This window comes from Crinia signifera, chromosome 5 (assembly GCF_055691185.1).
Source record: "Crinia signifera chromosome 5, ASM5569118v1, whole genome shotgun sequence".
NCBI lineage: Eukaryota > Metazoa > Chordata > Amphibia > Anura > Myobatrachidae > Crinia > Crinia signifera.
This window is the reverse complement of record NC_139221.1, coordinates 99,779,994-99,805,578: the sequence shown is the minus strand read 5'-3', so window position 1 is coordinate 99,805,578 and position 25,585 is coordinate 99,779,994. Positions and strand designations below refer to the sequence as shown.

The following is a 25,585-nucleotide window of genomic DNA, read 5'->3' as shown; positions in this document are numbered from 1 at the left end:
GGGGTATCAAATTATCCCTGTTAAAACATCAAGACGTGTTACCTTTTATTTATTCTAAATCAGGCTATCTTATTAAATTGTCTGATAATAAACCCATCTATCAGCAAAAAACACACAGGTTTAGTGAAATCTCTGTTTTCGTACGAAAAAAAGGGCTGCTTTTGGGGGGTTTTGCTTTACCTGCCTTCGGCAGGTGCTCAAAATCCCCAATAAGCCGGCATTTGCTAAGTAGATAGCACTGGGCGAACCTATTAACCACAATCAGCAAACACAGGTAATATGATATCGGCCAAAGTTTGTGTACAGTACACTAAGCCATCAGACAGAAAATATGTCAATATCTCAGTTGATGTGGGGATTGGTATAGAGCTCATGACACCCCTACACGGCACCTAGCATTCAAATCACCGCCCCCCCTCCCCCCCCCCCCCCCCCCCGAACAATGTTCACTGCCTGCTGAGAGATACTGAGATACTGTGATGTCACATCTTCCAGCCATTTCTGCATGCCATTGAAGATGAAGGGTCAGGAGTATCAGCGGACAAATAGACAACTGACTGAAGGTGAGCCATGCTCAGACTAATGACCCTGAGTGGACATTGTTGAAGACTGACCACCAATGGGAATCGAAGTGCTTGCAAGTAAATCCAAAGTGGCTAACCAACAAACATAGTAATAGCTCCAGGGAAGTATTGAAGACTGCTTCAAAGTGGTGCTATGGGGCCCATACAGTTCTAGTCAGGTCCCTGAGGACAAGTCGGCCCGACTTCCCCTGAGCTCCCCCAGCAGTTCCAGATAAGATTTGGCACTTGATGTGCCATTTTTTACATGTGATAAATCGGATCGATTTATCACATGTAAACCCGTGGGGAGCTGCAGGAGAGCAGGGTCTGGGGGGAGCTGCAGGCGGGGTGGCGGCATGGTCCGGGTCCATGGTGGGGGCAGGGTCCATCTGGGGGAGTTGCAGAAGGGGTAGTGGGCTAGAGGCAGGAGAGGTAGCGGAAGGAGGGGAACGGGGACCGCATAGCATAGTCCGGTCCCCGCGACGAGAGAATAGAAAAAAAAATCCTATTAACCCTTTGAGGTCCGCACCACAAAAAAAGCAAGGGAAAATTTTTTGCTTTGTTGTTAATATTATCCTCAGTGAATAAAAAATGCAACCAACAACAATCAATATTTTTTTACAATGAGACCCCACAGTTTTTGAGATATAGGCCTCTACCAAACGGTTTAGAAATCCGTTTATAATAAACTTTTTTTTTTGGTGCGGACTTCAAATGGTTAAAAAGACTGGGCGGCCGTTGATTGGCTGAGAGCTCAGCCAATCAGCGGCCACCCAGTCTTTTGAATAGGATTTTTTTTCTATTCTCCCGCCGCTCGCCACGGGGACCGGACTCTGCTCTGCGGTCCCTGCTCCTCGCCTGGCACTAGCCCACTGCCCCTCCTGCAGCTCCCCCAGACCGAACCCTGCTCTCCGGTCTCTGGTCCCCACTCCCCTGGACCTGCTCCCTGCCGGCTGCACATAAGATTTATTTTATGTGCAGACTGTCCGACCTCCGGATCTGATCGGATGCGCATGGGACCACGCATCGGATCAGATCAGATGTCATACCTTACGCGATTTGGGCAATCCTCCAGAATCGGGTGAAATCAGGACAAATTGTGTAGTGTATGGGGGCCTAAAGTGAGTCTTGACAATCTCAGTATTGGGTCGCTGCTCCATGTTGCTGACTGTCAGACTAATAACTTCTCTAATCTCTCAGTCAGTGATCTAAGGAGGCTGAAAAAATCCATGGAAATGTCATTGTTACAGTACTTCAGACTCCTTAGAGCACTGGCTGAGAGATCTGAGGAGTCATCAGGCAGCACTGCCCCGACCTCAGCGCTCTGCCTCTCCTGTTCCACCCAGTGAAAGCTGCTGCCACCACTGCCACCAGCAAGCTGCACTCCTTTATCCCTCATCTACATGCAGATATCCACAGGGGGCACTTGGCTGGCAGTGAGCGCACTCCCAAACTTTCAATAAGCAGGACTCTGAATCTGTGAAGAACCTCCTGTATGTACAGTAAGTGCAGCACCAGGAGGTGTGGTTCCAGAAAGCAGCAGCATGGAAGCATGGGGGGAGGAGGAATGTGTCTGTGGAGGGGGGATGGGAAAAGTCAATAAATAAATACCTGTTGCCTCCCTCTTCCATCCCCCTGTGACCCTTACTTCCCCATTACCCACTGCCTCCCTGTGGTATTAGCAGACACTTCACTCGTTTTGTGCCCCTGCAATGCTGCTGACCACACATGTGGTAGCCATTCTGTGACATCTGCGGGGTGTTGTCAGAGCATTTGTTTAAGAACCCCTGTGCTAAATGATAATGAGAGTAGCACTTCTCTAATGCAAGTCTATTTGTCTCCCAATGGTAAAATAACAGCTCCACTACCTGTAGGCACGCAATTATCCAGTTGGAACAATAAGAAACTACGCTCCCGAGATGCATTCAGATATTTTTGTCTTGGATATCAAGAACTGTACTGCTTGTTAAAATGGCTATGTAAAATCTTTCTCATGCATCCTCTCTTATTACTTTCCCTATAATTAATGAATGTTACTTGTCAGGTTTAGTAAAAAAACAATTCCTAGTCATTTATGCCACAGATATCCTTCACACAGAAGACAGTCACATAATTCAGAAGTTCCGTTTGGTAGCTATTTGTCAATCATCGCCAGTATAATTGGAGGTGGCTATGCTGTTGATTGAACAAAATACTACTATATGTCATGATGTCTCTTGAAGCTGTCAAGACTGTGTAGCCTATGAAGTACAAAGCAATCTTCACATGAATGATGAACTGACTAGGTGCTTCTATGATCAGAACAGAGTTGAAAAGACTGCTTTTAATTCACATAAAGGAGAAAACGGAGACTTTGCCTGTCTGTCGTTGTGAAAATGATACAAATCTAGAAAATCTGCAATTAGCTAGTTGATCTAATTTGTTTTATATTTTAAAAGGCATTCTGTAAGTATAGACAAGCTCATTTATGTAAATAGCGCATAGGATGCGTACAGTATTATACAGCAGCACATGCTTACAGAGATAACCATATTTGTGTTGCTGGGTTCAATAAAGGGCCTCACACCTTTAGAATTATTTATATGTCACACATGTTAAAATAAAACATCCAAACTCCTGAAAATGGTCATCCAGGGTTTTAAATGTGGTCCTTCTCAATACAAACCTGGACATACTATATAGTCAGTCCACTCAATGGTATGGTTAAACAAATGCCTAAAGAGCTGGAAATGTAAAATGTACTCAAGGCATAAAGGGTTTCCCCATCTGTAAATTTGGCTTGGGTGCCTTGGGTCTTTGTGTGGCTTATCACACGCAGTGTAACCTTTGTAATGAGATGAGGACACAGGCGGGCTGATGTCTGGGGGCAGCATGGACTTGCAGTTGAGGTGGCCCAGAGGTCATGAACGGCAGACGTTATGAGGAGTATGTGTAAGGGGCACTACTACAGTGGGTTTATGATTGTAAGTGGCATTACTATGGGCATTATGTGAGTAAGAGGCAATACTGTATGGTGTAAGGTGTATAAGGAACACTACTATGTGGTGTAATATTAATCAGGGGGGCTACATACAGTGTCATGTGAAACAAATTGTGCATTAGTGTGGCATAATTTGAATTGGAGGTACTGCCCCTACCTTGTGAGCCACACACCTTTTTGTGATCGTGCCTTCTGTGCATGTTTCTTTATGAGTTTTGGGAGCGAGGGTGAAAATTATAGTTTGCATGGAGGCGCCAAACACCTTAGCACTAGCCTTGAAAATCCTTTATCCCCAAATTATTGAGTGTTACTGATATAGTAAAACCTTTGCTTTCTGATGGTTTAATGTATACAAACTTTGTTCCCTGCACAGAATGATTGAAATATTGTATAACCTTTAGTCTTGTGTATAAGGTGTATATGATACAAATATATTTTGTGTTTAGATGTGGGTAACATCCCCATGATAACTCATTATGGTATGCAGATACTGTAGTTCAACACACAAAAATAATGTAAAATATGTCAGTTCCCAAACATGTATATGGGAGACCCAACCTGTAGAAAAAAACACACAGGTAAATTGTGTAAAACACTGTGGTATGTTATGCTACTTAGTGTGAATCATTTATCTAAGATCTCATTACATGAGTCAAAGTAGCCTTTTCTGCCTAAACCACCTAAACAAACAAAACTGTATAAATACCGTAAGAGATTAATCACTCAACACATTCCAGTCAACAGTCATGAACAAATTTCTTAGATTTCAGGCAAGGTGATTTTATTGTGGAGTTGTGTGGCTGAAGCTGACGATAACATTAGCATTACAAATCATCTATTCAAAACTGGGAACAATCTACTATGAAACTGGCAAACTGTAAAGTGTAGCCATAAATGAGTCCAAATAGTCATCACTGTGTAGAACACAAGTTCTTCAATATCAAACATAGCTTGTTATTCTAAAAACAGGATAAGGATTATTTAGTATACAGATATAGCATTCCTTTTGGCATACGTACTGTGGCTACAGTTGTGCCAAATATACAGTACCTCTATAGCACGCCAGGTCCCAAGCTTAAAGCAACTGGAGGGGACAAAACTGCATTGTTAGCTTACACAGACCACTGGGGTGTGTGACATTTGTACATTTGTCAAAGTAGCACCGGGTGTTTCTCATCATATGATGTAAGACACCTGATGTAAGAGGACAAATTTGTAGATACCATTAAAGAAACTTAAGATGCATACACTGTGCGATTTTGGCTTAAAGTTTTTACTATATAGTCAAAAATGTATGAATAGTGTTTAACCTGCTTACGATATCGATTCGCGACCTCACGAGGTTGGTATCGCAAGGAAAAAGACACTGTGCCAGCAAGGAGAAGAACGGGCACTAGGTGTCCTAAAGAGGTGCCTAGGGAGGGGCTGAAGTGCGTAGCTGCGGTTCAGTTAATTTGGGGTGTCAGACCCAAATGCAGAAATGGTTACAAAGAAGGGGGTGGTAAAACTGCGCTATATCTAAACACATGCAACAGGTGTAACAATATAATATAAAAAAAATATTATTAATATATATTTAAAAGAAATTAATAAAAAAACACATTTAAGGCATGTAGATAGTTGACATAAGGTATTCTGGTACCATATATATGTGCACAGATATAGTCACCCAAATGTCCAGAGGGAGTGATGTCCTCTGTCCGTTCCTATGATGTTTTCATTTTTATATTCCCAGTATTTAGGAGCCACTTGAAGGATGTTTAGGAGAGACTGTGCTCTTCAGTCACAGGAGCGCCTGGATAGGGAAGTCCTGATGTTTAGATGCTGGCTTGTTTGTATCCTTATATTGGTGAGGCTGAAGGGGAAACAGGAAAGCTGGTCCGGTCAGAGTGGGGACAATAACGTTGTAATCCAATAGGTGGGCGTCTGTGCCTGGATATACCGACGCATTTCGCTCTAGGGCTTTTTCAAGGTGATCTCCTTGAAAAAGCCCTAGAGCGAAATGCGTTGTTAAATCCAGACACCCACCTATTGGATTACAACTTTATTGTCCCTACTCTGACCGGACCAGCTTTCCTGTTTCCCCTTCAGTCTCACCAATATAAGGATACAAACAAGCCAGCCTCTAAACATCAGGACTTCCCTATCCAAGCGCTCCTGTGGCTGGAGAGCAAAGTCTCTCCTAAACATCCTTCAAGTGGCTCCTAAATACTGGGAATATAAAAAGGAAAACATCATAGGAACGGACAGTGGACATCACTCCCTCTGGACATTTGGATGACTATATCTGTGCATATATATGGTACCTGAATACCTTATGGCAACTATCTACATGCCTTAAATGTGTTTTTTTATATGAATTTATTTAAAATATATCTTAATAATTTTTTTATATTATATGTTGCATGTGTCTAGATATAGCGCGGTTTTACCACCCCCTTCTTTGTAACGGCAAGGCAATTTTGACTATGTAGCATATACAATGTATTTGGCCATAGAACAAATTGCACTGCCAAAATCGCATAGTCAAATTCAGCCATAGCCAAATCACACCATGTGTATGCACCTTAACATTATAGCAATTAATTCCAGATTCTTATAAAGAATATGAGTACAAAATAAATGTGTGGACAGTTAGTAACTAGTTTAGCCATTGATGGCTGTGTCCAATGTTGGGGTAAAACTATCTCACCCCAAAAAGAAAACCAGACATTGACAGTAACTGTCTAATATTGGGGGTCTGAGCGTGCACAGCACTCAGCCATCGCTGGCTACCCATTACCAATGGTTTAAAGCCATTGGCCATAGATTGTACAGCCTTCGCTAGCCATCACTAGTTAGAAATAAAGCTGTTTGTGCAGAAGACTTTTAAAAATGTTAAATAGGGAAGTTATTTAACTACTGCAAAATCATGGCTAGGGACAAAATCTGTATTTGCTATCAATGGGCGGACATCCCTGTGGCCCTCATGTAACCAGGGGCGTAGCGAGGGTGGAGCATGAGCTCTGGGAGCCAAGAGTTAATAGGGCGCCGGAGCCGTGCACCGCAAAAGGCATCTGTGTCGCACGCCTGCCCTCTGTGTGCCACTCGCTTGCCCGTCCTAAGCTCTGTTACATAGTTACATAGTAGGTAAGGCTGAAAAAAGACTTGCGTCCATCTAGTTCAACCTGGTATAGATATCCATTGCTGATTTGGTAGGTTCTGGTATTTTACAGACAAATTATATTTCTTATTTGTACCCATGGATGTTTTTCTCCAGTAAATGTTTGTCAAACTTTGCCTTGAACGCATTTAATGAGCCAGCCGTTACCACCTCTCTGGGAAGAGAGTTCCAGAGTTTGACTGTTCTGACCGTAAAGAAATTCTTTCTACTAGCTGAATGAAATCTTTTTTCTTCTAATCTATACTCATGCCCTCGCGTCCTAGATTCCTTTCTAGTAGAAAAGAGGGTGTGTGACAGTTCCTTATATTGGCCCTTGATATACTTGTACATGTTGAGCATGTCCCCCCTTAAACGTCTATTTTCTAATGTAAATAGTCCCAAATTGCTTAATCTCTCCCCGTAGCTTAAATTCTCCATTCCCCTAATAAGCTTTGTTGCTCGCCTTTGGACTTTTTCTAATTCTATGATGTCCTTTTTATAGTGTGGGGCCCAGAACTGTACTCCGTACTCTAGGTGAGGTCTCACCAATGCTTTATATAATGGCATAATTACCCTTGAGTCCCTAGTTTCCATTCCCCTCTTAATACATGCCAGAATTTTGTTGGCCTTTTTTGTAGCTACCAAGCTCTGAGCTTTGTACACAGAGCTTTGTAGCTCTGTGTAGCCTGCCTGCCTGCCCGTCCTCTGTGTAGCCACTCGCCTGCTCGTCCCTCTGTGTAGCCGCCCGCTCATCTTCTGTCATCCTCTGTGTGCCGACCACCCGTCCCGGTCCTGTACACAGAGTGCATGGGGCAGCAGGAGTGCTGTGATGCCGACAGTGAGTAGCAAGGACCCCTGTGTGGCTGCCCTGTGCGTCCTTATGTATATATATTATTATGTATATATTACCACCCAGAGAGGATAGTGCATGCATAAGGGTAGTGTAATGTAGTGGGAGGGAGAGAGAAAAGAAGTGGCGGTCTGCTACACATTTGGGGGGTGGGCGGCCTGCTACAAAAAAACTGTGGGGGGGGGGGGAAGAAAAGAGGTGGCGGCATGCTACACATTTGGGGGGGGAGGCCTTCTACAAATGGGGGGGGGGGAAACATGCCCTCGCTCTGGGCATCGTGACATGTAGTTACACCGCTGCATGTAAGCACCCATGAATATGCCTATTACACTGCAAGCTTCTGAGAACAATCCGTCAGATGATAATATCGCTATGAAAACAAGAGTTATTAATTTTATCTTTATCAACCAATACATCCAGGACATTATATATATATATATTTTTTTTTTTTACTACGGTATTAACCCATACATCATATTACCAGCAGAACCTACACTGTCTGAAATTAATACTGTAGATGTATGTGGACCACAAACAAAGTATTTAAACAAGCATGATAAGTATTGTGTGACATAATGTATATAATATGTCTTTATCCTTAATGTTATTGAGGGGTTAAAAAACATTTATCCTATAGGCCACTTCCTATTGGTATATATTGGTATGAATTATTGTAGGTAAGATAAATGTTAGATTATAGACAGAGCATGACATAAGGTACATCCGCAGTGTTTCCTTTGCTTTTGTTATAATGCAGAAGTTAAGATAAAATGACCAACCTGTGTGCTGTCTCCGATGCTTAGTAAGGGCGTGACGGGTCCCACCAGCAAAGCCACAAAGGTCACACAAGAACGACTTTTCGCCTGTTGCAACAATAAACAGATGTGGGATTGTAGAGGTCACAGATCGTTAAAACATATCTATCAAGGCTTTCAGGGTTACTAATTCCTCCAATCAAATGTTTCCATGTAAATATGTCAAATGGGAATGAAATTACCACTGCGGTTTATTGACTGTGATAAAATCTGAAAAGCACCACTGAACATAATTACATACTTGTCAGACCCATAAAAATTAGCTTTATTATCAATGGAATGGTTTTGTACAACTTCATTTCTGTTAGATGCCTTCCAGATGGGGCTGCTTTATGCACTTGAACAGTTTTTATGCATATTCTGATTTTCCTTTTTTTTTCTTTTTTATCATAATTCCCATACATCTGGCCTTTCTGAGCACACTTAATATTGCATAAAAAATAAAATACAAAAACATTATACAATTACATTTTGCATTAATATGATATATTTGCATGTTATAGGTTCCTTTTATATTTTGCTGCTTATTTCACTGGTAACACAATAGATACTGTATATTTTCATTGTTTGGATGATATTTTAATTTTACATGAGGATAAATACGGATGACCGGTGTTCGGGATACCAGTGGTCAGAATACAGATGCCGGCATCCTGATGAAGGGGATTTGGATTGGTGTGCAGCAGCTAGTTAGGTAGGTACAGTTAAACAGTGAGATTACAGGTATACACTAGATGTACCCTGGGGATTATGGATGCAGGGAACATATATTCACTGAGCTGCCCAGCGCTTAGGCAGCCATCAGCGGCGCCACTGGTCGTTGCAGCAGCCAGCAGTAACAATATGAGCAGACCCAGTACAGATATAGATTGCTGTGCAATGTACGAGACAGGAGAGACACAGGGTTACATAAGGATGAACACTATGAGTGCACAGTTCCTAGGCAGCCATTTGCAGCACCAACTTGTTCATGCTACTCACATCAGCAGAGGGGCTCAACGGGCCATCTTCCCTATAGCACACAACAGGATGGATCCTAGGCTGTGGGGAGGGAGGTAGTGTGTCAGGGCCCTGGCTGGAGCTGCCGCTGAGGGTAGAGCCAGCATGCAGGAAGAGGGGGGTAGTCAGTAGAGTCAGTGAGGCTGTGGCCATCCACTTTCCTCCTCAGTCTTACCCCTCCCTCCTCTGCCTGCGGTCTTCCGGGCCGATGGAGGGGGGGGGGGGACACACAGCATCCTGCCGCTGTTTCTAGGGGGCCGCGACCTCATCCTGCGCCGGACGCCGCAGACGCATCCTGTGCTGTGGTGGCAGGTGATGATGCGGGAGCAAACATCATCGCTCACCACTGGGCCATACACACTGGGGGATTTTGAGCTGAAATTAGCTCAAAACACTAAAAGTGAGCTACTTTCAGCTCAAAATCACCTAGTGTGTATGGGCCTTAAATGAGAGAAGAGGTGGTATGGAAGACCATGAATTCTGTGTTGGACATTTTAATACTGAGAAATCATTGAGACATCCATGTAGAAACAGGTGAAAAACATGAGAGAACAAATGTGGGGTGGTCAGAGGAGAACAGTTGGAAATCCTTCATTTAATACTAGTAATGCAGACTGACGGAGATGATACAATTGCCAAAAAAGAGATGTAGAGTGGGAAAAAATGGTGAGGAGAGCAGAGCTTTAAGGGAACCCAACAGAAAATGGAAAAGGCATGAAGGAAGAGAAATTGTAGGAAAAGGTCTTAGGCGCTAGGGAATGCTGGTATGTGAAATGTATCCCAGCAGCCACCACCAAGGAGGGTTGCCAGTCTCCAAAATACAACAGAGAAATGGGGAGACGTGGGCCGCTTGGTGATACAATACATCCAATGAACTGACTGAACCAATATTTAAAAAACACAATTTACAGTATTGACAACATGCATGCACAATGCAATAAAAACTTACTTAAATAAATTAAATAAAGCAAATAAACAATAATAATGATGATAATAATAATAATAATAATAATAATAAAATCACCTCCCGGGGGTATGGATTTAGGATAAATAAATCATATTAAATAATAACACACTGCGATCGGCGGGGGGCGTGGCTTGGCCGGGCATGTGAGCAGATGCTGACTCTGTGAGCTCCCCGATAATCCTGTCAAAATCCTATTTCCTGCACCCCATATTCGCCTGGGTTACCCCTAAAGCAAACATAAAGCCACACCGCTACCTGCTGACATCATCTCCACCGGCCTGAAGCCCTCAGAAATCGTCTGCCTCTGTCTCTAACGCAGCCCAGGACATCCTCCTCGAGGTAGGACCCGCCATTTTGTGGCCTGCAGCACTGAGTCCTAGCGCCTGTGACGGGACCCTCTCCCCCTTCTGCCGTCCACAGACACCGGCGGCGGGGTGAGTCCGTCTCCCTCTCTCCGCCTGCTCTATCTGCGTGGATCCCGGTGCGCGAGTGTGACGCGCGCCCGCAGCTCCGTCCCCCCGCTCGGCTGACACTGCCTGGAGCGGCCGGCTGGACGTGGGAGCTAGTCGCCTTCCACCTTACCACCCAGCGGGAGGCGGCAGCCCCCCCGAGGGGATCAGCGGAGGGGCGGGCAGGCGAGCGTGCCTGAGATACCGGGCGGGAGTACAGCGCCACAGGAGAGAGAGGGGTAAGATAGGGAGTCAGCATCCTCCCCTTCCCCTTCACACCAGATCCCTTCCTCTGGCTGGGGTTTGCTCGGTGCACTACCCTAACATCTGTCACTAGCACTTCTCCTGAGCTCTGCCCTGGACACTTCCCCCTCACTGAAAGCCCTTTACACCCTCCAGGACCTAAACTCTGTCCACCTGAGACTCTGTCTGCCTTTTGACTTTATTATTCCTTAAGAGGAGCCATTTTGGAGACACGGTGTGCTTGACATTGAATATACAGATTGCTCCCTCTGCTGGCTCTTCAAGAAATTACATCCTACCTTGCTGACATCCCAGCAGTAATGGGGAAATCTAGTGCTGCAGCAGCTGCGGCTAAACTAAAAAAATATGCCCGTCCTTCCCAAGCCTCATCCTCAGCACAGCCCTCCCAGGCCCCTAACCCTCCTCCACAGGCAGATAAAGAACCACTGCCTCCTGAAAGCCCTGCTCAATCCACGCAACAGATTTTACTGGCCATATCTGCGTCTGAACAGAGAGTCACGGATAAGATCGGCCAGGTGCAGTCGGACATCTCCCTCATTCGTCATGATATGCAAAAAATGAGAGAAAGGGTGGGAGAGGCGGAGCACCGAATATCCGACTTGGAGGATACAACTAATCCCATTAAGGCTGCGGTTGCTGATTTGACCTCACAGATGTCAGCCATCAAGTCCAAACTCTCGGATATGGAGGGGCGGCTGCGTTGCAACAATGTCCGCTTCGTGGGCCTCCCCGAGAGAGCGGAGGGCTCAGCCCCTGAGAAGTTCCTTGAGAGATGGCTACGGGACCTGTTTCCGGACGGCGACTTCAGTCAACACTTCGCGGTTGAAAGGGCCCACCGTCTCCCCACCAGAGCCCCACCCCCGGGTGCACCCCCACGTACATTCATCGCCCGCTTCCTGCACTACAGAGACAGGGATGCCGTTCTCCGCCTTGCCCGGGTGCAGGGTCCCCTAAAGTTTGACAACCAAGTCGTGGCAGCATATCCAGATTTCGCTGCAGACATCCAGAAAACAAGAGCTCAGTTTCTTCAGGTCAAGAGAAAACTTCGAGACCGCCAAATCCAATACTCTATGCTCTTCCCGGCACGTCTGCGGGTCGTACTGGACGGAGACTCTCACTTCTTTAACACTCCACAGGAGGCTGAACACTGGCTTGATCGTAGGCCATAACAATCGGCCTGATCTTCCATATGTGAGCATAAATGTTCAGTTTTTTTTTTCTCTAAGGTGTGGACTTTTCTCTCACTAGAGCCCTTTTTCTAGTCTACAAATGTTTAACTGTGCTTTATGAAAGTAACCCAGGTTATCTCATTCCTCTTCTTTCATAATCCAATCCTTATACAGGAAATGTGTTCCCAAATGGAGCTTAATGCTAGGAAATAGTTAACATATAGGTGACCGCTGGTCTCTATACCCCTGAGGTTTTTTTTTCTTTTTTTTATATTTCTCTTCTACCTGTAATTATTTGTTAGCTAGGTTATCTGTTTAGGTTATTAGGGATCCAAAGTATATCTAATGTTTAATAGGTATACCGGGTGGGTTGGGATGTTGGGTTTTTTTTTCCTCTCTGTACTCTTTTCCTTTTCTTCTTTCTTTTTCTTATTATTCACTTTTAAGTGTAAAATGGTAATTAACATAATACTATCTAGGTGTGCTTACAAAAATGTCCATGTGTGCAGGTATAGACGACGGGTGTTGATAACCCCCACAAGGGAAATGTTAACATCATCTTACTTTAATGTAAAGGGGCCTAGATTATGTGTCCATTTCTCCCCCTATATTTCTTCCCCCCTCAAAAACTTGCCTTCTCTTCCTGTTAATATTTGTGCTCTTCTTCATCCTCGTACCCCATCTAATCTACACTACAAATGTCTCAGTCTCGACCTATAGCGGGGGCTCCGCATACTTGGCTGGAACGTCCGAGGGCTTAATGACCGCATCAAACGTTCCCTGGTCCTCTCGGAGATTAAAAGACACGGGGCGGACATAGTGTGCCTATCGGAGACTCATTTGGTAGGAACTAAATCCATGTCTCTTAAAAAACCTTGGGTGGGCCACATGTTTCACTCTACCTTCTCCCCCAACGCTAGGGGCGTATCTATTTTGGTCAAGAAAACCATTAATGTCCATCTCACTCACCACCAAATAGACCAATACGGTAGATACATCTTCTTGAGGGCACACATCAACCATACCCTTATGAACATTCTAGCTATATATATCCCCCCCCCCTACAGTAATGAGGTACTCAGGAAGGCGGTAACGTTTCTGGCCTCTTTCCCAACAGCTCCAATTGTTTGCATAGGGGACTTTAATAATATTTTAGATAAACACCTGGATAAACTGTCAGGCTCAGAGCGTCCTACACGCCCCTCTGCTCCTTCCCCTACCCCATTTGCAAAACTCCTTAATGAACTTAATCTGGTTGATGCTTGGAGATATAGGCACCCAAAACAAATACAGTTCTCGTGTTATTCTACGGGACATCAGGCATTCTCCAGAATAGACCTAGCACTAGTCTCTCCAGACCTAACGCACAAAACGGTGGCAGTTGAATACCTACAGAGGGGGATATCAGATCACTCCCCTATAGTGATCACACTCGATCTCATGCCACCCAGGGGAGCTGCCACTTGGAGACTGAACCCCTTCTGGCTTACCCTTATGGCCGATGATGGGAGGGTGGTTGGGGAGTGGAGGGATTTCCAGGAGAATAACGCCTCCTGTACAAACGCTGGCCTGCGACACGATACGTTTAAGGCCTTTATGCGAGGATCCCTTATAAAAAATATAGCAGCCATCAAAAAAGCTAGTAGAACGGAGGAGTTGAAACTAGAGAAAACTTGCTCCCAGAGAGAGGCCATGTTCTTGGAGTCGGGGCTACCTGGGGATAGAGAGAGGTGGGACGAGGCACGCAAGGCATGGACTGACTATTTACTAGACAAATCCAAACGCGGGCTTCTATTCTCCTCACATGCTAAATACTCGCAGTCAGATGTAAATGGCACCTACTTGGCGTATCTCGCCCGAGACGACAGGGCAATGAACTCCGTTCAAAAAATCTGCGACCCTAGGGGCATGGAATATTTCACTACCCCTGAAATCGCTCAGACCTTTTTGTCATTCTACTCTTCCTTGTACTCGTCTCGAGCGACATACACTCCGACCCAACTGACTCAATACCTCTCACGGATCCCAATCCCTACCCTCACCCAGAATTCCGTTGAGCTCTTAGAGGCCGATATCACAACCTCGGAGGTTGAGGCAGCTATTGCCTCTTTCCCAAACAAGAAATCCCCTGGTAGTGATGGCATTCCGATAGAGGTGTACAAAAAACATAAGGAATACTTTGTCCCCTATCTCCTTCAGCTATATAACGATCTCATACGGGATGGCGGTCTTCCCCCTTCCATGTCAGAGGCAACAATAGTGGTGATCCCAAAACCTGGAAAAGACCCTACCCTCCCAGATTCCTACCGTCCTATCTCACTCCTCCAGACAGACGTGAAGATATTAGCAAAAATTTTAGCAATTAGGCTAAACGCGGTGATCACCACGGTGATACACGAGGACCAATCGGGCTTTATGCCAGGGCGGTCTACAACCCGAAACCTTAGACGGCTATTCTGTCATCTGCAGGGCGGTACGAGCTGTGGGTCGGGGGCGGTGGTGGTGTCACTTGATGCTGCCAAAGCCTTCGACTCCGTTGAGTGGGGTTACCTGTGGGAGGTGCTGCGTTGTTTTGCATTTGGTCCTGTATTTATCAACTGGGTTCGCCTCCTCTACTCCTCTCCGAGAGCCCGTATGTTGGTCAATGGGTTCGTGACATCTGCATTTGCGCTTCATAGGGGGACCAGACAGGGGTGCCCTCTGTCCCCCACCCTCTTTGCCCTAGCTATAGAGCCCTTGGCTATCCTGCTACGTACATCCCCACTGATTAGAGGTATCCCCCTGGGAGGACAAACTGATGTGGTCGCCTTATATGCAGACGATACTCTCCTCTTTCTTAATGATGCTGAGACTTCCCTCCAGACTATGCTGGAAATTGTGGAGACATTTGGGGCGTTCTCGGGCCTCCTGGTAAACTGGGGGAAGTCTAGCATTCTCCCCATTTCAGGTATAATCCCAAATGAACTGATTTCCTCCTCACCTCTCCAATGGGTCCTAAAATTCAAATATCTGGGAGTCTGGATCACCCCTAAGGTGACTGAGTTCAGATCGCTTAATATCGACCCGGTTACTACTGAGCTAAAGAGGCGTATTCACCAATGGAAGAAGCTCCCCCTCATAGTGACGGGCCGAGTCAATCTTATCAAAATGACAATACTCCCCAAATATTTATATTTGCTACAACATTCCCCAGTCTATATACCCAAGCACACCTTTATGAGTATAAATAGCTTAATCTCATCCTTTATTTGGGGGAATAGGCCACCAAGAATTGCATTCAGAACACTAACTAAATCGAGAGTGGATGGGGGCCTGGGTCTCCCAAATATTCAGGCCTATTACATAGCAGCCCAGCTAGCGCATATCTCCGACTGGATTCTGGGACGATGTGGGTCCACCTTTGAGAGCGCCTATGTCGAGTGTGTGGGGCCCCGTCTCTCTCCAATTCAATTTCTTCTCTCCTTCCCCTTCACTCCTATTAACTCTCCTCTCTTTCGACAGGCGATAATGGTATGGCGCCAGGCGCATAAGATATGTGGCTGGGGTGGTGTTGAGGTAGAGACTCCTCTATGGTATAACAGAACTTACCCTGAGTTTAGACGACTCTCATCTGATGGCTTTTGGATGGGGGTGGGCCTAAACTCCGTTTCCCAGCTATTTCTGGAAGGATCTATTAAAACATTTCAACAGTTGTCTGAAGAATTCCAGCTGTCAAACAGGCTCTTCTTCCGATACCTACAACTGCGACATGCCGCTCGGGCTCAGTTTAATAACCTTCCCCCCCCCCCACCTCCACATCCCCAATTAAAACCCTTCTCAATAACTTGTCTACAAAGGGCCAGGTGTCTACTATATATAGCTACCTCATTGGTCAAATAGATTCTGGCAGTCTAGATTCCCTGAAAGCTAAGTAGGAACCTAATATAGGGACCTTAGAAGATGAACAATGGCTGCAGATCCTCAGCTCAGTCAAATATACTACCCCATGTATGAGATATCAACAAATCTCATTTTATGTTCTCCATAGAGCCTACCGCTCCCCCGCGTCCATGTTCAGGGCGGGACTTAGACCAGATGACGTGTGCCCTAGATGTACCTCACCTGCTGCTGATTTTTGGCACATGCTTTGGTCTTGCCCACAGATTCATGCATTTTGGGAAGCGGTTTGGGCGGATATAGTTATTACTGAGCCCTCTATCCCTCCCATCGATCCCAAATATTGTATGTTTGCCCTTGATTTTGAAGAAAATCTTTCGCCCGCGATATATAAATATGTCCTTTGCCTAACAACCCTGGCTAAGGTCCTTATTGCCAGGAAGTGGTTTGATGTTACATACCCAAATATCTATAACTGGAGAGCCCTGGTGAATGAGGTGTCTGGACACGAGAGATACACTTATAGATCCAGAGGTTCGCTCACCCCATACATGAACAAGTGGAGTAGATGGACCTCCTCTAGATTCGCCACAGCCATCGACATCCAACACAATCTCAACAACGGTTGAAGTAACTGACAAAGAAGGCTACTAACGCACTACGAAAAATGGCGACCTAATCTACCCATATTTCCTCGTTAGTGCGCATCTCTTAATCATGGCGGTACACAATTACCTAATACATGTTATTTACCTTTAATTATCCCTTAATCTTTCTCTTTCTTCCCCCTTTACTTCTTTTCTCCCCCTTAAGGGAGGCAGTAAGCTCTTAAAGCAGTTTAGTTATCTAGATGTAAAAGTCGAAAAATAAGTAATACTTGTTCTCATATGAAAAGCACTAGGCGTACAAATGTATTGTATTGTGTTGAAATAACTATGCAAAAAAATGCGCGAACACTGTTTATGGAAAATGAGTCGTTTATTATCTTGGACCTGAACAGATGTCAATGTATCATTGTCAAAAGTGTATGCTTGTGCTTTATGTACATTTTGGTACCCAATAAAAAATTACACAATTTAAAAAAAAAATAATAACACACTGCTCACTGTACTAATGCAATCCAGGTGTAAATATCCTTACATGGATGAATGGAAAGTCCATATGTAAATATATTGGTCAGCAAATGGTTAAAATATCACAAAGGGGTGTCTGTTTTATACAGTCAATGTAGTGAATTGGTGTTTACCTTCACAAATGAACAAATGTGAATCAAACTTGAAGAACGGTGGAAAAAAGCGATACGGTCATTTGGTCTAAAGCATGTTGGTCAACAAGCATTGGGTCGACACCATTAGGTCGACATGGGGATAGGTCGACAAGGTTCTAGGTCGTCATAGCTTTAGGTTGACAGGTCATTAGGTCGACACAAGAATTAGGTCGACATGGTCTAGGTCAGCGGTTCTCAAACTGTGGGTCCTGACCCCAAAGTGGGTCCCGACCTTCTCAGCATGGGGTCGCGACTCCATGTTGCTGACCATTAGGCTGATGACTTTTCTAATCTCTGTCAGTGAGTCAAGGAGTCTGAAAAATCTGTTGAATTGTCTGTTATTTTATACTCCTCACACCATTCTGTGTCTCCACAATGCTGCCATGTATGTGCTGTCTGCTGACTACACATGTGATGTAATGACCTTCTGCAGTAACTTGCTGGGGTCCTGTAATTATTTTTATTGTCTGATGGGGTCCCAGAGCAAAATAGTTTGAGGACCCCTTGTGTAGGTCGACATTCAAAAGGTCGACATGAGATTTTTTCACTGGGTTTTTGAGCCAACATGTGCCAACAGCCGGTATTTCACGCCCTACTATCCACTAGTGCACAGTGAGCAATGTGAGGGGATGCGGTGCACTTCAAACTGTGTCCATGTAGACTGTGTCGACATTCGAGTAAAAAAACAGTGAAAAACCCCATGTCAACCTTTTGACTTTCGACCTACACCATGTCGACCTAATGCTTGTGTCAACCTGTCGACCTACAGCCATCTCGACCTAGAACCATGTTGACCTAATGGTGTAAACCTAATGCTTGTCGACCAACATGCTGTAGACCAAACAATCCCATCTCGGATAAAACCAATCAGAGCATTGCTGTGCGAGGAACTGCAATTCCTGCACTGTAGAGGGCTAGCATGGCCCGACGGGGAGTTACTGGCAGGGAGGTGGACTTCCTGAGAAGTAGGACTTTCAGATAGAGAAGGAATTGTTGGAGCTATATTCGAAGAACTAAAGGAAGGGGCACTGTCACAAAAACTAAGCGAAAACAGTGAAGGAGAAGAGAATGCTCCACAAAATTTGGAAAACTTTAAAAATGCCATTTAATAGAGTTTTTTTTGACTAAGTAATATGAAATACTGGAGGTTTCCAAGGCGCAAGGGAAAACAGAAAAGCAGCTCAATATAACCTAAAACTTGTTCAACCAAAACAAGTAAAACAATGATAAATATAACAGGGGTAAGGATATATTCAAGCGCTGTCTGTATGTGTTCTCTTCACTTCTCCCGTCCTCGTGAGTTGATATGCGGAAAAAAAAGGAAAAGAACACAATGTGTGGGACTGTATTTAAACTCTAAAACATATAAGGGAAATGGACATAGAACGTACCACACTCACAAGGGGAGTGTGTGTTTCAAATACATAAAGGTATCTTTTTTTCAACGATAGTAAGCCTTCACCAAGTCCACCCTGGTGTCCAATGGAAATAGATTGGGCGTACGTTTTCACTCACAAGATAAAGATGTTATAATACATATAAAGGTTTCTTTTCAAGGCAAGCGTACCAATAACTCACAATTGGCAGGAATTTTCAAAGCACATCTGGGTTTCTTTTGCTTGAAAAATTAATTTTATTGCCAAAAAAAATTATTAAAATACACTAAGACCATAGGTACACTGTAGAAAAATCCAAAGGTGGGTGATAGATGTTGATTGAGACTCACACTAAATAACACCAAAAAACTCTCCGGATAAGCTTAGAGATGTCGGTGAGTGAACACCCAGTACCTTCGTTTAAATGTCCAGCATGGGATGGTCCAAAGTTTAAAAAGGGGGATTATGCAAATCCAGAAAGCCAGCCAACGCGTTTCGATTTAGAATCTTTTTCAAGCCTTGAAAAAGATTCAAGCCTTGAAAAAGATTCTAAATCGAAACGCGTTGGCTGGCTTTCTGGATTTGCATAATCCCCCTTTTTAAACTTTGGACCATCCCATGCTGGACATTTAAACGAAGGTACTGGGTGTTCACTCACCGACATCTCTAAGCTTATCCGGAGAGTTTTTTGGTGTTATTTAGTGTGAGTCTCAATCAACATCTATCACCCACCTTTGGATTTTTCTACAGTGTACCTATGGTCTTAGTGTATTTTAATAATTTTTTTGGGCAATAAAATTAATTTTTCAAGCAAAAGAAACCCAGATGTGCTTTGAAAATTCCTGCCAATTGTGAGTTATTGGTACGCTTGCCTTGAAAAGAAACCTTTATATGTATTATAACATCTTTATCTTGTGAGTGAAAACGTACGCCCAATCTATTTCCATTGGACACCAGGGTGGACTTGGTGAAGGCTTACTATCGTTGAAAAAAAGATACCTTTATGTATTTGAAACACACACTCCCCTTGTGAGTGTGGTACGTTCTATTTCCATTTCCCTTATATGTTTTAGAGTTTAAATACAGTCCCACACATTGTGCTCTTTTCCTTTTTTTTCCGCATATCAACTCACGAGGACGGGAGAAGTGAAGAGAACACATACAGACAGCGCTTGAATATATCCTTACCCCTGTTATATTTATCAGAGTTTTTTTTGAGAATGAGAGGCACCAGGGCGAGAGAGGAAGGTTCAAGTAGAGAGGGAAATGCAAAAGTGGCAGGCAAAATGTAGAAATTGAGGTAGACATTAGGGGAGAAGGTGGTAAAGGAGAACAGAGTGAAGAAAGTGGTTGGTGTTAGGATCTAGGGAGCAGACTGAGTGGACAGAAGAAAAGTGCTTAAACGTCTTCTCCATAGTTGAGGAGAAGGGAACATTAGGTAGGGGTGTGGGAAGTAGAAGATGGTGGTGGGTAGGCAAGATGGCATGACAGGAGGAGATTTGCTTTTGGATATACATTGAAGGTTGCAAAAAGGTTAGAATACCTTTTTAGGACTGTGCCTACTTTGTGGAATACACTCCCTTGCAAAACAAGATTTTCTTCTCACCTCATCAAGCATTTCCAGAAAAATCACCTTAACAAGCATTTCCAGAAAAATCACTTTAACAACAAGCTTATCAAATTCCTGAATCACAGTTCACACAAAACTTTATATTTCCTACACTCACACATCCTTCTGACCCCAGGCCAATGTTCCTGTGTGACTGGATCGAACAGCTCATAAAAAAAACTTCAAATCTGGCTAGACCATTTGCAAAATAGTCAACTTTTTATACCAAATTCCTTTTTCCCTATCGGTTGTAAGCTTGGGAGCAGGGCCATCTTACCCTGGCACAGATTAACAATGGGGTGGATGGAGCTGTAGCTCCAGGCCTCCACATAAAAATAGGCACATCACCATGACAGCATGATGATCACCAGATCCCAGCTGGCCACATGGATGGCCATCACTCATAAGTAATAAAATTGCATTCTTATTTTACACATTTATGCATTTAAATATTTTTGTACATTTATATGTGTAGAGGTTCTTTATACCTACATTGGCCTCACCTCCTTCACTTCTCATAAAGGGGCCTCTAAAATTTTCAGCTCCAGGCTCATTAAGCCCTTATCCGGCCCTGATCTTACCTGTCTGTTATTACAGGGTCTTAAGATAGATACACACTAGAAGATTATCTTTCCAATCTGACTGGTTGGAAAGAAAATCTGGTCATTTCTGGAAGCAAATGACAATTGGCAGTTTGTTACAAAACAGGGAAAACAAAAAATTGGTAATTCAGACAAATTGGTTAAAAATACTTTTGATTTAACCAATGAATGCAAATGTTTTTGTCCTTTTTCTCGGCTATTGGGAGCAAAGGGTTGATTGTAATTTGTTTCCGGACATTACCAGTTTTTTGTTCCAAGCTGCCAGATTGGAAAGATAATTCTATAGTGTGTATCAAGATTTATTTTATAACGGTTTTGCTTTGAATTGTAAAGTGCAATGGAAAATATGTTGACAATACATTTTAAGAAATAATGGGTAAATTAAGCAAAATGATGTGCTCAAAAGTTAGACAACAGCCCAGGTTTTATTGGCAATTTCCACAATTATGTATGTAGTATGTAATTTTAGAGGTGGAGCAATCCACAGCCCAAACATTATTCATTTATAAAATAATGAAAGAAGGTATTAAATGGGTGCACTCATCAACCAAACACCTTGATGAAAAGGCCAAAAAGACCTTGAAACTTTTGTTTAATAGCCACCTTCTTCAAATTTCCGAGTGCTGTCTGTCCATAGGTTATGGAAATTGGGAGTATATATGACTATCATTAAAAATCATGATCAGACATGACCAAATCATTAGGAAGTTCCTTCAGGATCATTGGGATATCCTAGTAATGGACCCAGTCTGCCAAACGTTCTAGCCCCCCAGCATATTAAGGACCGCCCCAGAACAGTTAGCTTCCCTACCAAGATGCACTGGATGCTATAAACGCGGGAGATGTACAGTAATGTCGTCAAGTTTCTGCACCCTGCCAGAAAAACGTTTTATAACACCAATCAGGTCAAAGTATTGTCAGAAGTAACACACTATCAGTTATTTATCTACTTGTATGTCTCTGTACTTGTAACATGCCCCCCACACACACACACACACGCCACAATCCCCCGCATGGCTGTGAATGGATGTTGCCTTGTGTGAAGAGGGGAGAAATCAATCATTGGTCGGCGACCATCAAATGATTTCTCCAGCACTCACAGATCTGAGACACCTCCGTGGTGTCTCAGACCTGCGGGAGCCCTGTGCGGGAAATGAGCGGGCAGTTGACATGAGCTGCCCCCCCCCCCCCAGCAACACCCGCGTCATTGTGGAATTACCATGAGAACGCTGGGCATTCCCATGGGCAAATCCCCAGGCCTGACAACCCAAGCACCCCGTCCCCACTGTAGTGTGCGAGTGCCTGGGAAAAATCTATTCGCTGAGGCATCTTGCACAAAGCATCTGCACATAGGCATAACTAATTGTCTCCAGTTGTGGACTCCACCAAAATGGCCACAGACACATTATATGCACTATATAGCATAATGGGTGAACCACACCACAGAATGTCCTAAATCTCTTATGATTTTATTTTTATTATTTTCCTTAATAATATATATTTGTCTACTTATATTTTATACTGCCTGACCTTATTAACACTCTGCCTCTAGCCAAATTGACATTTTGATGTGCACTGCTAAACCACACATGTAACAAACAGGAAGTGATGCCACAATTATCAAACTGGTTGATTTGGGTATAAATAATGTTCCCTTCTAGAAAGATAAGCATCTACCTTTTTATATATTTAAAAAAGTTTCCCTTTTTTTAAATATTTCATTTCTTTTTTGCTTTTACCGTTTAATTGACTTTTAATCGAAAAGTGTCAATTTTATTGATTGTCTTGGAATATCTGATTTTAGGGGGTAAATTCACTAATGATCACAGAAGCAAAATATCTCTCCAATGGTCAAGTCATGTGCACTGCAGGTGGGGCAATGTAACATGTGCAGAGAGAGTAAGATCTGGGTGAGTTTTGTTTCTGTGCAGGGTAAATACTGGCTTCTTTATTTTTACACTGCAATTTAAATTTCAGTTTGAGCACACCTCATCCAAATCTAATGCTGCCCATACACTTGCCCAATATAGAGGGGGTTACAACCTCAGAGGGATCCTCCTAAGGAGTTATTAGTGAGTATTCCCTCATACACTGTTGAAATTATCACAGTGCATGTTGATCCCTACTGATGTCACCTTGATCCTACAGGTATGTTAACCCCACACATGCACATGTGAGCCTGCGTCACTGAGAGCCAAATATTAAGAGGTTCATCAAAACCCGCTCTCATATATATAACCTGGCCTGTCAGATCAAACCTTTTTTTCTGTACAGACCAGGCACACACTGCCTAAAGTCGAATCAGTACTGACTAATACTTCTGCAACGTCTGCCTGCCACCTTAGTTTTAAATTGTGTGAACCCCGCCCTTGTTTGTTGTTATATGTAAATTATTTTATCTCGCAGTTCTTAAAAAAGTAATAAATAAAGGTTAAATTTTATTCTTGTTTGGTGCACCGACAAAGGACATCTCTTCTCTTTTTCTTGATCCTGTAAACTCCTTATGTCCGATGGTAGCACACTCCCACAATTGTATTATAAACGTCTAACAAATTATTAAAGGGGTCCACCCTTGTTCAATTGTGTCTTGTGCGACCAATAAAAAAAACCCTCTCATTTATATATGGACACAAATCATTATTTAGTCTTCCAAATGTTTTTAAAGATGTGAAACAATGTCAAAAGTGGCTTCTTTTATATTTGTGAACGTGTCACATGAATCAATGGGTCTTCTTTATTGCATATGATGATTGCCAATGTTCATATGAAAAGGCTCTAATGCCCTGAGGCACAGCTATGGTATGAGCCCCAGGAGACACTGCTCTGATGAGACTCCTTACCGTACCCAATTGGACAGCTGGGTCTGACCTCTCTATAATGTTAGACATTGCCTTTTTATTTTCCATAAACAATATGTTACCGCCAAGACATTGTGAACATCATGGGAAGACATAGAAAATGGCACATTTCGAGAATCTTTGTTTAGGGATAGAAATTGCTTAAGGCTAGTTGTGAGTACTTTTAATGCGACACTTGTAGCCTTGAAATTTCTTAGACGGACAAAATGAATAATTGCTTTGGGTAACCACATAGACGGGACAGAAAGAGTTTTTTTCTTAATATCTTGAATTAGTTTCAAGTGTGCCATTTTGCATTCAAATGTAGAAAGACACGGAAACCAATCCTTTATATTCTATTAGAAAACAGCCACTGTCCCCTTTCTCTCATTATGGTGCAGACTACAAGACCTAACAACAAAAATCTATAATATTGATCTAACCAAGTCTCCACAATTATTCTTTAGAAGGAAACACCGACGATAAATTACATCTGCACTGGCTTTTCATCTGCGGTTCGATATAAGTGATCTCTCAGGGCAAGCTGGAGACCTTAAATCGTCAACACCCTTGTCACAGGAGCTAAAGAGACCCGGCCTCCCACCAACTGCTTGGGATATTTCTCTATAAAAAAAGAAAAACTTTTTACTTAGAATCTTCTCTGATGAGGTGAATATATAAATCATGGTAAAATAATTGGCCCATTTTTTGTTTACCTTCATTCTTATTAATTATAAAAAGGTAGCACTGCAAGCCAAATACATGCTAACAATTTCCAGGACAGTAAAGGAGGAATCATGAAATATACCAGCATATTTGTGTTACTGTGCAACAAAATCACATTGAAACATCACACAAATTGAGTTATTACAGGTGATACAATTTTGAATTTCCACTTCAACGACACTGAATTTATTATCCATGTATAAAGTTGGAACATTAGTCAATCTGCTCTGGGGTGAATTGGATTGGGACACTTAAGGCCAATTCCCGCTAATGAAACGTGCCGAACTTTGAGACAAAATGCAAATGCGCTAAGCAGATTTCAAAATATTGCTCATCTCTAATTGCAGGCAGAGGTGGAGTACTTTGCTTTAGCTACTGGACAAAGAAACATTTTTAACTGCTGTAATATTACCTTAAAAGCGATGAAATCATGAATAAAACAAAGAAATGCAGTAGTAAAACTGACATAGAAAAAAAAATCACAGAAAAGAGGACAAAGAAACCTGAAAAGGAGGTAGAGAGATTGCAGAGCTGGTTAGAGAGCAAGACGAGAACGTTTATCTCCTAGACTAAAATAAGGCGCCATAAAGATTCAATTTTCATTTACAGCTGCAAGAACTACAAGCGGATGTTTCAAAGTGGACACTGTCTGCGTTCTCGATGTTTATGTTAATGGTGTTTGGTAAAACATCTTTGTTTTAATTAAAAAACAAAAGTATTACTTGCCTATAAATGAGTTTTATATATAACCAGGAAGATAATGAACACATAATTTCTAAACAGACCTGTGTGAGTCCTGTAATGATCTTTCATGGCAGAGGCAGTGAGGAAAGAATAATGGCATGTGGGCCAGGTACATTTAAATGGTTTTTCGCCTGTGTGCAGCTTCATATGGTTGTTCAGGGCCCATCTCTCTCTAAAACTTCTGTCGCAGAGGTTGCAGGCAAATTTCCTAGATGAATAAAGAAAAGAAAAAGGTATGCGTAAGACGTACTTAAAAAAGAAAAAATACATGCCGATATCAAGAGACACATTTCTAAGGCTGAAAAAGGACGGGGACTTCTAAAAGCTAAACCATGGTAAATGCAGTGCTT

At 43.1% G+C, this 25,585-nt stretch overlaps 1 protein-coding gene across 1 annotated transcript in view; it reads right to left on the bottom strand.

Annotated features, from left to right (window-relative positions):
- The window catches only part of ZNF407 (zinc finger protein 407), a 514,700-nt gene that overhangs the window by 149,754 nt on the left and 339,361 nt on the right, over positions 1-25,585 (bottom strand). The window contains exons 5-6 of the mRNA XM_083187749.1: positions 25,277-25,443; positions 8,315-8,398 (exon numbers count right to left, since the gene is read on the bottom strand). Of these exons, the coding sequence (XP_083043875.1) occupies positions 8,315-8,398; positions 25,277-25,443 (251 nt within the window). The remainder of the gene's footprint in view (positions 1-8,314; positions 8,399-25,276; positions 25,444-25,585) is intronic.